The sequence below is a fragment of the Anoplopoma fimbria genome, chromosome 11 (genome assembly GCF_027596085.1).
Source record: "Anoplopoma fimbria isolate UVic2021 breed Golden Eagle Sablefish chromosome 11, Afim_UVic_2022, whole genome shotgun sequence".
Classification (NCBI taxonomy): Eukaryota; Metazoa; Chordata; class Actinopteri; order Perciformes; family Anoplopomatidae; genus Anoplopoma; species Anoplopoma fimbria.
Genome location: NC_072459.1, coordinates 10,975,361 through 10,993,143, shown reverse-complemented (window position 1 = coordinate 10,993,143; position 17,783 = coordinate 10,975,361). Strand labels below are relative to the sequence as shown.

Here is a 17,783-nt window from a genome sequence, read left to right as displayed (position 1 = left end):
GAAAATGTGCCAAACAGTAGGAGAGTTAGTCCTTGAGTCAGATCCTACAGATTTAGAAGACACATTCACATTTGCCCATGTCACATTTCTTCCCACCTGAGGAAAACCTCTTCCATAGTGGTTACTGAAGCTCCGTAGCTGGCGATGCCCAGCTCCTCTCTGTTCATCTCCAGCTCAGCAAACAGCAGCTCAAACCTGACAGAAAACACAAAGTGGACATAAACATTACACACTATACTCACATTGGGAAATTTAGATACAACAATGTGAGCTTTTGATGAGTTTAAAAGCTGCCAGCTATAACGCTTGGCTTTGAAATAATATATTTGTGCCTTAGGTTTTTTTGGAACAGTAACTAGTGTCACTGTGGAGAAAAAGTCCAAATTCTGTGGAGAAAAATATATTGGTTTCAGTATATAAGAGCTACATAAAATAAAGCAACAGGAGATATAAAGGAAAATAAATTGAAATTGAAGGGTTGTGGTTAAAATAAGAGATGGACAATTTTAGTATATTTACAACACTGATTCCAGTTTTTGTATATTGCTCTAATGAAAAAAAAGAAGGTGTTTGATGCACAGAGCCAAAGAAAGAAAAAGGCAAACGGTTATTATCTGTATTTATTATAATCATATAGTTATTGCAGGTCGGTGCCTTTCACAGCAGTTCTCATTTAGTCACAATGTTCAGCAGGTGTGGTTTGAGGTCATAGGTCTTTATGCCCTTTAGGCCACTTCACACTTTCCACTATGTCATTATGAGAACGAACAAAGACGCTGCTGGCTCACCTGCTGGTGCTTTCTTTGGGCAGGATGTAAGAGAGCTCAGCCCCCGCACTGCTCTCCAGTGTGGCATTAGGAACATACATGTGGACCAGGCGGGTGATCTCGGACACGTTACAAAGAGCATCCTTTACTATCACCATGTGGTACCCGGCACCTGATGAGCAGAAGAAAGGAGGCCCGTATAATTAATTCTAACAATGACGTAGTTACCGTAATACTGACGTTTCAATTCCCCTGAATGTCCAGGTCCTAAATATAAAGCAAGAAAAGCAGAACTATCTTTCAACAAGCTCACTACATATTTGGCTATAGCATGTTACATATTCCTGCAGCCATTTCCACTCCACTTTTCACTTACCATATTTGTTCTTGAGGAAGAGTGGAGACCCGCTGCACTGCAGCTCTCCTCCCGCCATGATGGCGATGCGGTCGCCGAGCAGGTCGGCCTCGTCCATGAAATGTGTGGTGAGCAGGATGGTGCGACCGCGCTTCTCCCCTTGCAGAAGGTCCCAGGTGGCACGCCGAGCTGATGGGTCCATGCCTGATGTGGGCTCATCTAACATCACCACCTGGAGAAGGATCAAGTTAGAGATGAAGAGATGAGACGTGGTCAATGTGGAGGAAGGATGGGACAAAAGGAGTGAGAGTGAATAATGCTCATGACATCCATCACCTTGGAGTCTCCAATGAGGGCAATGCCAATAGAGAGTTTTCTCTTCATGCCACCAGAGAGGGTCTTGGAGCGAGCCTGTCGCTTGTCCTCAAGGTTCAGGATACGGATGATCCGGTCCACCTCATCTGGGATCTTGTCTTTGGAGTAGCCTTTCAGCTGGATATCAAGAAGATAAACACATAAATAATCAAACCTCTCGGAACGTTTAACAAAAGCTAGCCATTATAAACTACTGTAAAAGGTAGTATTTATGGTAGAGCTGGATAACATTAGATTGTACAAGTGTACCTGATAAAATGACAAGGGAGTGTATTTATGTTATTAAAACAATGTGAACACCTCACAATAAACTTTCAGTTATGATTTAAAAATCATCTCTTTCAACAATGAACCAGCAGATCATTCAATTAATTAGCACCTGAAAAGAACAAAGATTCAGCTGAAGTATACGTGTGTGTTTTTGAGTATAAGAGAATGATTGTGCGAGTACCTGAGCGTAGAAGAGCAGGTGCTCTCTGACAGTAAGGTTATCAAACAGTACGTCATGCTGGGGACAGAGTCCCAGACTGCGGCGGATCAGAGCCATGTCCTGACAGATGTCATAACCGTTGATATAGGCTCTGCCACTGGTGGGAGGAAACAGCCCTGCAGGTACACACACAAAGGCAATCAGTTGAGTTCAAGCATTTATGTTTGATTGTGTGTGTGCGTGTTTACATTAGGGCATTTGAGCTGGTCACCTGTCAGCATGGACAGTGTTGTGGTCTTCCCAGCACCGTTGTGTCCGAGCAGCACCGTGATCTGTCCCTCAAACATGTTCACCGTGAGATCCCGCACAGCCTGCCGTGTCTTGTTTCCCACTTTGAATTCCTGTCGAGGGGAAAAACCCAAAACATTTACATGCATTACCTGAGCAAAAAACATACAGGGGGCAGCGTTCCCTTGTTTCTTAACTCACTACTGCAGTAAAATATTGAATGACATGTATGTTGTTTTGGAAACTTGCACCATCTGCATCCTTTTACAGTAAGGGGACATGTTGACCCTCTGGGTGTCTGCTTTGCTGCTCACCTTAGCGAGGTGTTTAATCTTGATCCCGGAGACGAGTCCAGACGGCTCCTCTTCTATAAACTCCCCTTTCAGAGCCTTTTCTGCATCCTCCTCTTCCTCTTTCTCATTCACCAAAGCCATGCGGGGGCTGCTGCACCAGTATGAAGGCTGATGAAGATGAAGAAGATGTGGGGATTTAAAGAAAGTGGGGGATAGATAGAGGTAGGAGTTGGAGCGGGTTGAAACTGGAAGTTGAATAAAATAGAGCTTTGCAATTCCAGCATTTACTTCCCAACATATTTTATAGGATGAAAGTCAGAAAGTGCATCATATATTGCACACGCTGTATGTATTTCTCATGATATTTTCAGTGAAGCCAAGTAATTACAAGATGCAACCCAGGAAGCAGAGGAACAAGGTCATTCATAAAACACAAGTAAGAAAGAGTGGGTGGGCATTAACAATGTGCATGAACACTCTTCATTAGAGGAGATTGTTTCCTGACTAATCCTCCCTCTGGTGAACTCCTAAAGACCAGAGTCAAACCCCTACTTTCTAAAACTCCCACCCACAGACACAATGGACATAAAGTGCGTCAAGATCTAATCCACACCCTGCTGGCATTCTCTTGAATTCCTGATTACTGGGAAATGGGTTAGCATGAGTTTATTTTTGTGTCTGTGTGTGTGTGTGTGTGTGTGTGTGTGTGTGTGTGTGTGTGTGTGTGTGTGTGTGTGTGTGTGTGTGTGTGTGTGTGTGTGTGTGTGTGTGTGTGTGTGTGTGTGTGTGTGTGTGTGGCACGCCATGTCGTGATGGTCCATAAACATAAATGTTGTTAGTGTTGGCTGGACAGATTCAGACACTTCCTGTTATTCCAGCCAGCTGAACCCAAAGACTTCCTTTGGCCGATATGTTGTGACCTCAAGTTTTCAATCCCCCCCCGTCACTATTACAGAGCCACTTTCACTGAGTGCAGCAATTCCTTTAATCTAAGGCAATGTTCCTCTTACACGAGACCTTGACATTTCGACCAACTGGTAAACGCCCATTTGCAGTATTTGTTGACATGATGATAATGTGTCTTCAGCTGTAAACTACAATGTAAAAGCCACATCAGGCCCGGGTTCAATTCCTGGGAGCAAAAGTTCAGGCTTGTTTGTGCATTTCAACAAACGTGTGTCATTAGCCATGGCCTTTTTAACGGCACTAGTAGTATTAAGTATCATATTTCTTATTAGTATTTGTTCATTTGCCTACCTCTTCTGAAACAAAGCTACTATCATTATCTATTGACCATGCCTTATATGAATGTGGATAGTTGCACAAGTATTCATACAAAATGCTTGTCCAGTGAATGATTTTATCTGAATTTCTTTAGATTAAGAAAAATAAACACCATATTCAACATTTGATTACAAAGTTGTTTTAAGAAATACAAATAGAACTCTTTAGAAATCCAAAGGGCACATAGCTAATAAAATAATAAAATAAAATAGTTTCTAGACCAAACTGATAATGATATTTAAGAATGTATATTTCTAGTTCACATGAAATATCCAACCTCACAAGTTTAACAGGTATATTAAAACAATACCAAGTAATCAATACATGTGGTTTGAAATGTTACAAGCATCACCAAACAAAATCTGTTGAACTTCGACAGTACGTGTAACTAAAAAGTGTAACAGAAACGTAAAAACAGTTGACACTGTTTGTTTCAGGGAAAGATGATTAGGCGATATTTTGTATGCGTACAACTTCCCAATTTTTGAGAGTTTACTTCTCTTAAGTTTGAAATACTAACTGACACTGCAGTTTAGACTAAATGCACAGCGAGGAGGGACAACATTATCAGATAACCTCAATTATCTGAAACATCGCTTCTGAATGCATCAGTTCATATTTTCATCCCACTTATGCATCTGTATCTGTTGCATCTCCAGTGAATGTGTGTCTGCATGTGTGAGCTGCTTTGAAACATACCAGGGTGAAGAAGTAAGAAGGTAGAGGCACTCCGTACTCTCCAGGAAAAACTGCCTCCATGTACCAGGCCACCAGTCCATAGAGCACAGAGTCGAACAGCAGCAAAGCCAACACCTGGCCCATGGAGAAGTCATCATCCACCGTCACAGAGTCAAACAAGTTGGACCACTGGATTCCAACTCCTACACGGGGGGAGAGGGATGAGATAAACACATTTTAAAATGCCGTTTCTACAGAAAGAAATTTACCAAATTCAGTTTAAATACAGACTCAAGTCTCACCTTTGCCTTCAAACATTCCTATGAGCTGAGCTCCCATGGCCATGGCCACATTGGAGATAAGGCACGCTGACACCTTCTGGGCATGACTCAGCAAGTCGTAGCGTGGCCACAGCAACAAATAAGGCAGGTAGCTCAGGAAATAGATGAAGCCGCCCGCTGCTGCTGCCACATTGGCTGAAGTAAGACAGAGAAGAAAGAAAGAGATGCTATTTCAAGCAACCTTAAAATACTGATTGAACAGCTCTCACCACTCTTTCTTTTGTCACGATCACACCAAAACATTGTTGTGCTGCTAGAAGAGCTCAAATACACACAAAGACGCACAAACATACAGACACGTGCAGTTGTGGACCTAAGCAAGCGCAAACAGGTAAATTACTACTTTGCTGCAAAACCCATTTTCCTGATTGATGGAGCAAGTCTGTGAGTGCTCTTCACTTAAAGCACTAGAGACGACACACAAGAGATGGTGGAGAAACGGGGAAAGTAACTTGAGCACTGTGGATGAGGCGAATGAAAGGCTTTCAGAGCTGTTATTGCTTCCATGACAAGACTTCTCAAAAGAGCACTTGTGACAGACAATGTGACATTTTGAGCCAGTGGGGAACACGCATTGACTAAGCGCCATTATGTTCTCATAAAAAGTACATCAGTGGGTGGGGGAGAAGAACCCGGAGAGCTGTTCACACAAAGACAACCAAGAAAGAAAAAAAACTGTTTTTTTGTTCAAAAATGGCCAAAGAGGGCACTGAAGGATTCTTTCTGTTAGATTGGCCTATTTTCAGTAAAAGACCCTGCTCGCTGCCTCTTTCCTTTTTTTTCTACGAATCATTATTTATATCGGAAAACCCTTTTACCTGATTGAGGTTCATTTATTAGGCAATGATCTCTGCGTGTTGGCGTTTTTATATGTATGTACGTCAGATGAAAAAAAAACATGACAATGCAGTTTGTTTAGCTCATGTTATCGGTAAGTGCTGCACTAATTGATGACATTCTAATGACTTAAGTAAGGCTGCCAAATTAAACAGTTTGGGCAATTATTCATGGGCCGCAGAAGGGCTAGGCTGAGGGAAGAAGGAATGAAGAACCGGACAAGATTTAAAAATGTCATTATGGCTCAAATTGCTCATTATGTCAAAGCAAAATAGGAAAACTGTCTAGGCAGGTGACTAGAGCACACTGCATTACTTAGAGGACAGAAATACTGAGAGAACTCAGCCCCTGTGGACAAAAGCCTTTAAGGCTTAATCATAACCAATTATAATTAAGTGAAAGGTTATTATAATTGTAGTTAAAAAATAAAAGAATTGTAGCAGCTTTTCTTCCCGGGGTCTACAAAATAGACTTACATAGTGACGGCGGAAAAATAAAACAAGACAAAACAAACACAATAACATTACCTAGAAAATATTACAGAATAAACAGGACTAGACTCAAAACTCCTGACAATTCAGATAATCAGAAAATTGAAAGTAGTCTGTTACACTCCAGTGTCCTCAGTAATTGCAAATCATACAAGAAACAAGTACATTTAGGCAAACTAGTTTGTACACATTTTTCTAAGTCTCTTGTTAAAAGAAGCAAGTGCTTGTGGGCAACTACGCACCAAAAGGCTGCATAAAACTGAGGCTGTGACGACGTTTGCAAACTGAGCTGCTTTGTTGTAAAAATTGGAAAGGAGACACTTTCATTCAGATGCTGGTCTGAATGAGAAAGGAGAGATGGGATTTAAATAGTTTTCTTAAGCAGCTGGAGACAGAAAGACCTCAGAACTACTTAAAACAATAAACGTAATACTTTTTATAGTGAACAAAGCATATCTCTTCACTAAGAAAAGGAACAATACAACACCAGCAGCTTAAATAGATTTACTGATGCTGTTATTACATGTTAACCCTCTCAAAGCTGTTCAATACAGACTGTAGAAGCACACACACACACACACACACACACACACACACACACACACACACACACACACACACACACACACACACACACACACACACACACACACACACACACACACACACACACACACACACACACACACACACACACACACACACACACACACACACCTCGGGAGAAGAAGGCACTGATCATGAAGCTGAAGTTGATGGTGGCCACATTGAAGATGAGCAGGAAGACAAAGACCAGTGTTGGGTCACTGTAGGACAGAACTGCTCCATAAGGGCTCACCTAAAAACACAATTAGAAAACGGTTAGTTCCAGCGCTCAGCTTTGACGTGATGAGACACATGTATAGCCTCAAAATGAAAAATGGACTCATTCCTGCGCTTAAGCTGTTGGTCAGTAACTATAAATATGTAATTATTATGAATTTTATTTTTCACTCTCTTTTCCTCTTGGTTTCACATATTTGTACTACATGCTGCAGGCGTTTCCACAAAATATACTACTGTAGATACTGTTATTGTTTTACCTTTGACTTATGTAAAAAAAAAAAAAAATATGTGTCGAAGGTATTACGTGCTGGAATGTAACAATGTTTGGTAACACAAACTCACCTGGATACAAAGCAGCAGAGTGACAAAAAAGATTGAAATGGAGAGGAAGAGGAAGAACATGAGGAACCAGGCACTCCAGTGGAGCCAGTTGCTGAGACCCATCATCCTCATGTATTCCTGTAATGAATGAAAAGAAAAAGGTGGAAATTAGGGAACAGTTTCAATACTCATTTCAAAACGTTCCTTATAGAAACACATAAACACACCTTGAGCTTCCTCTCCTTCTCCTGCACCACAGCTCGTACTATGTTGAGGGAGGTGTAGGTGAAGCTGAGCACCAGGAGGAGGGGCAGTTGGTTCTGAATGGCCAGGATGAAGACGTCATATATGAAGGCAGGGTAAGGAAACCGCGACAGGACCACATTGGTATTTCCCAGCAGAGAGGTGGCCGACGTTGTGTTGTAGGAGCGCATGATGGCTCGGTCCACCGCATGCTGCACAGCCAGGAAAGCCTCTCGATAATAACCTTAAAAAGAGATAAGAAATGTAAACGCTGGAGAAAATATGTTGCTGTTTTTGTAAATAGTTACTCGGGGCACAACCCCACTTACAAAGAGACCTGATCTAGAGGCAAAGTCCTTCTAACTTCCCTCTAAAAGTTCAAATGATAATGGGTAAGAGGCCTTGAGGAACAAAAGTGGAGCTGCAGTCGTGAGTTATTATGCATGTGGAGGTTTGGAGATCCATATTCATGCGACTTTAAAAGCTTGTCAGTTCTATTATGCTGAGAGGATGACTGTATCTTTTAGAGCATGCCTCTTTAGGCTCTCAACTTTAACTCTTTGTTATTAAAAAAGACTAGAGCCACAAGAGAGCAGCGTCATCCCCAATTTATCATCATCATAGTCATCACATAATTTACACTTAACAAATCAAACATCCTCAGAGACAATTGTGAAGATAAATAGGAGTGTATTTACTGCTCGACGCTTCATGAATGGCCCACAAATGATGAAAGGGCACAATGCATCCAAATAGTTTCAAAACAAGAACTGCAGTGCCGTGGTTGCCATGGAAACACAGCCTGAGGAGAATGCTCCAGGGAATTGTGGAAAATAAGTGCTTTTCCTCAGTCATAATCTCTGTCATAGCAGAAATATAAAACCTATTTGACATAATATTGTGGCTGCAGTTTCTATTTTTATGAATTTTTAACATTTCTTTTTGGGGATGAAAGACCCCTCTCATTAAGGTTTAGGAGCATTAAAGCAGACAGGATTTTCCCTGCTTAAAAGGGGACAGAGAATGGGGAGAAAAAACAAGTGGGAGAGACAGATAAAGAGAAACAGAGTCGAGGAGGGTGAAATAGTAGCGGGACAGTGTTCTCACCAGGCGTGCCACCATCCTTGTCAAACTGCTCCCTCGGCCCCGGCAGCTGAAAGAGGGGAAAGAGGCTGAGCGTGTGCCAGTCGAGGTCACTGTTTGGGTTCAGCTCCGTCCTCTCCTTGGGCGGGGCGTTGCGTGGTGTGAAGCTGAAACGCAGGTGGTAGCTCACCTATGTGTGTATGTTAGAGTGCAAAAAAAAAAAAAGAGAGCAGAGGATCTCTTTATTAACTTGGCTTCGAGTATTACCATTGCCTCTAATTTAGTCAGTTGTATTGAGTGACTGCATCAGCTAGGCAATAAATAAGCATTCACTCTACAGTGAATGACAGAGTAGTACAATTCAGTTTGTTTTGGCATGTTAAATAAATTGTCCACAAACTCTGATCAGCTGTTCTGGAAACGAAAAACTCAAGAGTTTTCCCTTCTAAGGGTTAGTCAACTCAGAGTTCAGGGTTAGGCTCAGAGTTTGTCAAACCTGCTTTCTGAAACAGGGCCCTGGCAGCAGGAAGAACTTTCTACAAGGACAATAAAGTAATAAATATGGGTAGATTATTCACCCAAAAATGAGGGAGTTCATCTCTCTCTCTGCCCATGAGCTTCGAGCTGTGTGAACCCAGATAAAGATTTTCCCATATGTGATGTCCTCTGTCAGGTTTTTCCTGCTCCACAGCAGAAGTTTCTTCCCTACCTTTGTTTTTCTCATTTAATCAGAGCAGACAGCAATCAGGCAGTTATCATCATGCTACCATACACTGTGGTGCTTCTTAATAAACCTGACTAAAACTTGTTGAGCTTGTTTGTAAGTCCAAGACTCGCCAACAGAAAAACAAACAAAAGGGAGCAGAACAAAATACCTGAACCAGTCAAACTGGAAACTCACTATAAGAAAAAATAAATAAATCTTCCTTACGCACAGATCAGTTAGATAAAAAGTATGTCAGTGTTTTGCATCTTTTAAATTTCTCCAAGAAAAAAGGTTTCTCTTATCATATAAAAAAACGTTTGTTTCATGTTGTTTCCCTGACACAATTACCAGACAACACAACGCACAACTCTTCAGGTGCTAGAGTCAACCTGCTACAGTGTTTGTGACAGTGTGTGTGTGTGTGTGTGTGTGTGTTCGGCCTTTAACCTTTAGGGGCAGAGGTTCATCCTCGTGGGTGAAAGGGTGCTCAAACACCACAGCGGCCAGCAGCTTTCCTGAGCGAGTGTCATTTCTTACGTAGTCCTCAAACTGCTCCTCTGTCTCAAAGCCATGCACTGGAAAAAAAAGAACACACACACACACACACACACACACACACACACACACACACACACACACACACACACACACACACACACACACACACACACAAACAAACAGTTTAGTGACGCTGCATTCATATCACGTTTTCATGGCTGTCTCACTGCCCGACCTTGGTGCTCGTTACTCTCAAAGAAAGCCAGGAAGTTGGTCGAGATGCTGTCAGCATACTGAGTTCTGTGACCAATATTATCAAGACAAAAGCACTGGATTTCTCAGTGTAATTTTTCTATTCCACTCATCAAGCACACATGAAAGTATTCTCTTGCAAAAGAATGTGAGTGTAAAATATTGGTCCCGAAGGTAAATCTTGGCCAATCTCATAAAAGAAACAGTTGTATGCGGACACACAGAGGGAAACAGGTCAAGGTCAGCCAGCTGCCAAACACACCAGTTCTTGAGTGCATTCTCACACTGCTGAAATGGTCAGTAGTTTAACACATTTGGTGTGTTATTCCCAACCAGGGGTAATTGTATCCAGGGGTTACTTCTGAAGTACACTACTTTGAAAAATATATAAAACAGGATTCACTCAAAGTTATATATATATATATATATATATATATATAGATAGATAGATAGATAGATAGATAGATAGATAGATAGATAGATCTATATATAGATATTTGCATTTAGGAAAAATAAATATCCATATAGACTTAAAAATGGGTGTGATGCTTATATTTAGTAAATTGACTGTCAGAATATCCAGCAAGCTAGCTACACTGAGTGCACAATACACACCTCCAATCAACCTGAGTCAGCTGTAACACCCTAAAGCCACGTGTGAGAATACATGAATGTTATTTACCAAGTGAGCAGAGAGTCAAAATAGTTAGCTAAAAGTAATGGGTATATGGATTTAATATTTAAATAATAGGATTAAAGTCCTTTATAAAAAAAATGAAATAGCTGGTCAAAATCAGCATGAATATTTAAAAAAAAGTGAATATTTAAAAAAAAAATCCTAAGTCGTAGATAAATGGTTCAACTTGTTGGTAAAAAAATAAAGGCTTAACAGTTAAAATAAAATGAAGTTAGCAGTTAGCATTAATTCAATTCAATTCAATTTATTTTGTATAGCCCAAAATAAAAAAATTCAAATTTGCTTCAGAAGGCTTTACAATCTGTACACATGGTTTTAATGGTTCATCAAGTAAATAATAATAGTACAAGAAAACATAACATCTCTCACTGCTGATCATAACAAGAAGTCAAATACATTTTTTAACAACAACAAAAACTTGAGATTACACAATAAAGGAAATCTCATTGCACAATTCACTGTTTCACAATAGATCACATAAAACAACACCTAACATCTTCACAACAAAAACTCTTTAGTGGTCCCAGTTCAACAGTCCTTTGCGTGGTCTTTCTGCGTGCATTACATGCTCAAATTCAACCTCGACCTATCCCTCTGAACAAGGAGACCGGCTAAATTATTCATTAATGGCGGAGCTGGGATCTCACACAGCTGGGTACGCTTCAACCTGCAGATCCACATATCTGTGTACCTGATGCCTCATCTCTATGAGGCATCAGGTACACTTTTTTTTTAGCAGCAGTGTGAGGCCTCTGCTAAAAATACAAACATGTAAACAGCCCGTCAGTCAGACTGTCTGCATGTTTATCTGAACAGCTGGTCACGCAGAGGTGCGAGTGTGTGAATAAAAAAAAGAGATCGAGTGCAGGTGTCCACAGAAAGGAGGGTAAAATATAACAGTGTGTGAGCTTCCTTTCTTTCCTTATCTAAACTCCCAGCTGATACAGCCTGACACAAGAGAAGGGTGTGGCCTGTTGGTCTCATGAGGAACCAGTATTCACACCTCTAGGCTGTAAACATTAGGCATTGCTGCAACAAAACCCAGGTTTGAGAATCAACCCATTCCTATATTTTCACTAATTCTTTTGTGTAATATTCAACAAACTTTAGCAAATAATTTAAGATTTGGGGTAAAAAAAAAGATGTCACCGAAATTTAAGCATGTTTCATGAAGTGTTATAGTCAAAGAATGGACGTATGAAAGGCATACTTTGGCATTTTGGGAAATATACTTATTTGCTTTTATGACAAAAGTAATAAGATCTGATTAATAGATCAATACCACTTGCATATCTGTCCCGTAAATATAAGGCTACAGCCTGCTTCCTATAAACTTAGCTTAGGAAAAAGAATGGAATTATGGGGAAATTGTTCTGCACATAACCCCCTTTAAAAACAACAAAACTTGGTTTTTTACAGTTTTGATTTGATTAAAGAAACAAGATATAACGTGTTTGTCAGTGAGCTTCGATTGTGTTATTGAACAGATCTTCTTAACTTTGGAGGAAGCTAGCTGTTACCCTGTTTCCAGTCTTTATGCTAAGCTAAGCATATATGGTGGACATTATTTTTAAGCATTGGATGCCCTGCTTTTCACTGATTTGCACTTGAAGTTTAAAAAAAAGCCTACATCGTTGTGCTGAACCTACCACACATTTCCTACAACCGTTACCCACCTGAGGAGAGGATCAGGTTGCTTCGCACATCTTCTGCCACCTGACGCACGACGCTGGAGTTACTGGGCACACAGGCCAGCTGCAAGCGATGAGACAGCCTCCAGGGCAGCGAGTCAACGGCGTAGCTCTCATACACTGTGGCATTTGGGTAGTTCTTGAAAGGCACCTTCTGACGTAGCACGATGAGGATGCCAGAGAAGAGCAGCGGCAGGAGTATCTCCACCAGAGTCACCAGGATTTGACGTTTCTGGAGAGCAAGAATAGAGTTAATCGGCAATCTATTTAATAGATGTGTATGAGATAAGAAATAAGAAAGATAAAAAGATCGAATGAGATAGCACAGACTGAAAAATATTTCGATATTATTAACCATTTTAATTTCCCATTTTACAATTTGCTTTGAAATTGCTAACTGCATGTCATTTTCAGTCAAGATGGGGTCTGGGCGTCAATATTTCCTTTTTACACTCTTCAGAAATTAAACTACACCATTTCACAGACAGTTGACATGAAGCGTAATGTGACGGCCTCCTGCTGTTGAGTGATTGGAGAACAAAGTGACTTGGACAGTTCCAGGACATTACAGTCAATCCTCAGAACGGCGCCAAAATCAATCTTTCTCCTTTCAACACTCATCTAAACTATAATTGCTTATAGGAATAAATATAAGCAAGGATTAGACATGTTCCCTGTTTCTCCATGTTTATAAAGTGTGTTTAATGCATTAATACATTTTGTCACAACATTGTTAGCGGCCTGGAGCTGTATGATTGATGAGCGTACTTTGATCAGATATTACCGGATTTAAATAAAGGGGTTGTTCGATATTATGCTCCTTTTTATGTGTTGTTGAATAAAATGTACACACTTAGCAAAGTAAGGAATCAAAGTGAACATCGATCTGCTATCAGTATTGAAACACATAACTCCCGGTACCGTATCATTCAATACAAGCTGCTACTGTCATTATTTGATTTTTTTATAAATCTGAAAAATGCAGTACTATGATTGATAAGCACTGATCATGTCTTCTGTTTCTAATCACCGATCACCACATCTGGTTTAATGTTAGGTTGCTAAGATACGGCTTTTTATCGGCCAAACCCCTCTTTTACATGTGTTTTAAATGTATTTGTATGCATTGTTGTAGTAGTGACACAGCTGTAACTTCTAAAATGAGTATATGTGTGTGAAACAGCATCAGAAACCAGAGAATCTACAGTCGGAGATGAAAACCGCTTAGCAGATCACCAAAACAGATCGCAAAACACAATTTATTCTGTCTACCACAAATTTATATTATTTTTTCTTTGCTATAATTTTAACTTGCACTATTTTATGTCTTAGAGTCTCATTTTTTTTACTTGCGTGATTTTCTTTTGATATATTTAATGAGCATTGTTGGAGGGAGCCAGAGATCTGAGATTTTCCCTGCCAACGCTTCTTTGTAATCGTTGTGCATGGAACAATAAAGAAGAATAAATAACTTACTAGGGCCCAACTGTTTTTTATTGAGGATATAAAAAAGGTTTCCTCAACAGATTTCAAATATATTTTGTATGAATTCCTTTAAGACTCTTATCGAAGACTTAATGATGTGCAAACAAGTTTAATTTTCTTGCCTCACAATACGGTTCAGACAATCTTTCCTTTTACTCTTGTTCGACAACATGCCATTGTAGAACAAAGATCAAGCCAGGTGATAACATTGATGAGTAGAGCAAACACTTTGAAAGAATTGAAATCGCATCAGCTCTCAAAACCTGCTTTAGCTGAGCTGGAAATATGTCAACATGACCTTAATGTTTCTAAATGTAGCCAGTTGTCCATGGAGATAAGGACACCATCAAAAAACAGCACGGCCCAGAATTAAAAGGTTTGCCAATAACTGTTTTTTACAACATGCTTTTACAGGCCTGGATTACAATGTCCACATTTCGCTTGAGTAAGTAATGCATTTTAGCAATTAACATGCACTCTGTGTATATTTTTTGCAGCCAAGATGGACACGAAACACTAAGAAGCACAGTATTTTTTTCCAGCCTTGTCTTAATGGAGTCCCTGTAGTCTCTAGACAACCACAACTGGAGCAGCAGGGAGTGGATAAAGGGTGATGGAGCAACATCCTCACACCACGCACACTATGCAGCAGATAGCTTATTCCATTTCTGGATAGTTGCAGGAAGCATTGTACAACCATCAACTGATATAAATGCTCAAAACTATGCAAGCTGCTTTTCAGAGCAGTAAACACTGGCACTGTTGAGAGTAAAACTACATTCCTATCTTCTATCCTATTAGATATTCTGAGCTGTGATCAGGTGTGTGTAATGAGCCAAACCTGTTAACCAATGTTGAAAAAGTGCACGTGTAAGTATTTGCAAATGACATAAATGCTCAAAACTTTTCATCCCCTTCTCTTTTTCCGTAAATTGTATGTCTTTCTGTTTTGTTTTTTTTTTGATAAACTCAACAAAAAAAAAAAATCTTGTCTTATGATGAAGTCTCATGATCTATGTCACAATATAGAAAGTAAAGCAAAAAAAGAACTAAAAGGATAATTTATTAATAAACAGTATATAGCAAAGACGTAACTATATATATATGCCTTTTAAATATTATTTATTTTTCCTTTTTATGTTGTTAATATTCTACTATGTTTATATTGTGTTCTAATTTAAATCTTTGGAATATCTGTTTATACGTTTTCTGTGGGTAGGGTGGAGGGGGCTACAACTGCATTTCATGTCCGATACTGTGACAATAATAAATCCTTGAATCTTTAAGAAACAGTACACATTGTGGGAAAAACAGCCATAAAAGGATCTGAAAAGCATGTGACAGCTATCCACATGCTGACCTTGATCATGCTTGTGTCCCAATAACAGAGACTCTGTATATTACTGGGGTCGAGGCAACCAGTTTCCATGTCGCTGGCGAACATCATAAGTTGTAGGAAACAAAATCTTCGTCACATTACTGTATTTATGACGTCCCATAAGCCTATAACTTAGCAAATACTGTCTGGCAGGCCTCTGCTCGGTAAACACAGATACTTCTGACAATTCACAGTGCCAAACAATGTCGGCACCAAAAAAGGACACATACTAACTGGGTGTAGGTTCACCTCCCTCCAACTCACCTGCTGAAGATAGTTTTTCCACAACAGTAGTCCAAATTGTCGCGCGATCGCCATTTTGAACGGTACACAGGACACAGTCCAGTCAGCTTTCTACAGTGGATGGAGACGGAAAAGGGGTGACATTTTTTAGTTTACAGTTGGAGGTTAATATATAATTCAATCTTTCAAACATGTATGAAGGTTCCCTAAAGTTTAGTTGTGCTTTCCAAACAGCTTCCAACCGCAGCGATGACTGTAAAGGTTTCTGTTTCCAGTTTCTTTTCAACTTTACTCAAGTAAACAAAAGAGAAGTGAAGAATTGAGCAATCGACAGTGGCATTATAAGCCTGATGTTTTATTTATGTTGGGACACTGTACACAAAACAAGTTATACGTGAAGAAATTACAAAGAAAGAAAATCACATGATAGTTGTAGAGAAACAGGTCTAAGTTGGACAATTAAATCAAAGGGTTTACATCAGCAAGGAAATGAGTTCAGCAGGAAAAAAGACAAACACAGGCAAACAGGGAAAAGATCAGAAAGAAACAGGTCATTGACATCCACATGCTGAAGCAGTTACAGGCCAATGGAGGTTATTGTTTCAGTCGAAACAGGATCTTAAGATGTTGATCGAGATATCTTTATGGCTGATAAAACCGCTAACAAACTCGCACGCCACCAGAATATGAACTTTTGCCTATACTGACTCACATTTGTAGACACAGTCACCTACCTAAGAGCAGGATCAATAAATACAAACTGATAAAGCTTCTACAACCGGACTGGGCTCATGGGAGTCATGCAGGACTCATTCGCCCCCTAATTTGAGTCCAATTTCACAGCACAGGTCTTGAGTTCATAATGTAATAAAACTGGTCATACTGGAACTGCCTGAATGTCACACTGGTGCCATTCATCTCTAAGTGGCTACATCCTTTTCATGCTATATATATATATATCAGGATTCTATGTATGTATTATGCGTGTAATTAACTTAAGAATACCATGTGCTCAATACATTTATCAATCAGAATGTTCTAGCAAACAATAAGGCCATTACAGACGTGGACCTTTTTTTTTTTTTTTATTAGCTGGAACCCGCCTTGCTCTTCTCTGATTGGTCCAACGCGGCCTTCTGGACGTTCTGATTGGACAATCAGTATGTTCGTCAATCCCCAAGGATTCTGATGAATGCTAATGATGGAGCCGAGGAACAAAGCGTAGGTGCATCCAAAATATAACGCGCTGACTCACCGACATGATGTCATTTTACACTATAAATCCCCAATAACTCCTGCGAAGCAACTTAGACACATGCACGTGTGAGATTACCTCAATAAAGGCAGGTGTCGGCTCATGTACTTCCTGAGCTGCGGTCCTCTCTTCCTGTCGAGGTGAATACAATTCCTCCTTCTTTTTTCTTTTTTTTTGTTGTTGTCTTAAGCCGATGGCTAAAGCATCACTACCGGGTTTCTTCCTTCACCGACACGGCTGTGGAGGCTCGGCTCGTAGCAGAGAGGCCACGGATGTCACCCTCCGGTTTGACGCCTGCTAGCGGGGCGATGACATTGCAGCAGCTGCTGTATCAGCCCGCGGACTCACCGTGCAGACTGCAGCGACAACCGTCAACAAAACAGATCACGTGATCACAGTGGAGCAGAGTGTCACGTGATCTCAACAGCTGAGCTCATCCGAAAACATGATACAATAAATGTATCATGTATGATTTTTCTTTTTTTTTACATTTTGATTTTTTATTTCAATTGTAGCACTAGTAGTAGTTGTATTACCCCTTTTACAGTGTTTTAGACATTACTGAGTTGAAGTCATTTGGTTGTTTTTTTTTTGCTTTTGAATCATTTTTCTCTAGATTGATTGAATAACTTTTAAGTTTACAGTGCAGCAGGGATGGCCAAACGTTATTGATTGTTGGTCATATACAGAAATATCTAAGGTTCACAGGCCAAACAATGGTAAGTGTGTAGTTTTCAACCAGTTACATTGCAAGTATTTCAGTTTGTCTAGATCAGCAAACCCCTTGTGCCTAAAAAAAAAAAAGATCAAAATAACAACTACTAAACAGTTTTATGTTTGACATAACAGTCAACTGGAGTCTTAAAATGTATTTTAATTGAATGAATACTTTTAACCTCTAATACAGAGTGCCTGGTTTAATTGCCAATTAAACTAGTATGATGATTTAATAAAAAGTAAACTGAAC

At 39.9% G+C, this 17,783-nt stretch overlaps 1 protein-coding gene across 1 annotated transcript in view; it reads right to left on the bottom strand.

The window, feature by feature from the left end:
- The window catches only part of abca3b (ATP-binding cassette, sub-family A (ABC1), member 3b), a 28,662-nt gene extending 11,470 nt beyond the window's left edge, over nt 1-17,192 (bottom strand). Inside the window, 17 exon segments of the mRNA XM_054608235.1 lie at nt 97-195; nt 789-939; nt 1,144-1,354; nt 1,459-1,614; nt 1,949-2,103; nt 2,199-2,328; nt 2,530-2,676; nt 4,492-4,673; nt 4,773-4,946; nt 6,857-6,977; nt 7,307-7,423; nt 7,513-7,772; nt 8,636-8,801; nt 9,765-9,892; nt 12,441-12,687; nt 15,583-15,672; nt 16,895-17,192. Of these exon segments, the coding sequence (XP_054464210.1) occupies nt 97-195; nt 789-939; nt 1,144-1,354; nt 1,459-1,614; nt 1,949-2,103; nt 2,199-2,328; nt 2,530-2,676; nt 4,492-4,673; nt 4,773-4,946; nt 6,857-6,977; nt 7,307-7,423; nt 7,513-7,772; nt 8,636-8,801; nt 9,765-9,892; nt 12,441-12,687; nt 15,583-15,636 (2,498 nt within the window). The 5' untranslated portion in view covers nt 15,637-15,672; nt 16,895-17,192.
- Between the last annotated feature and the right edge of the window lie 591 nt (nt 17,193-17,783).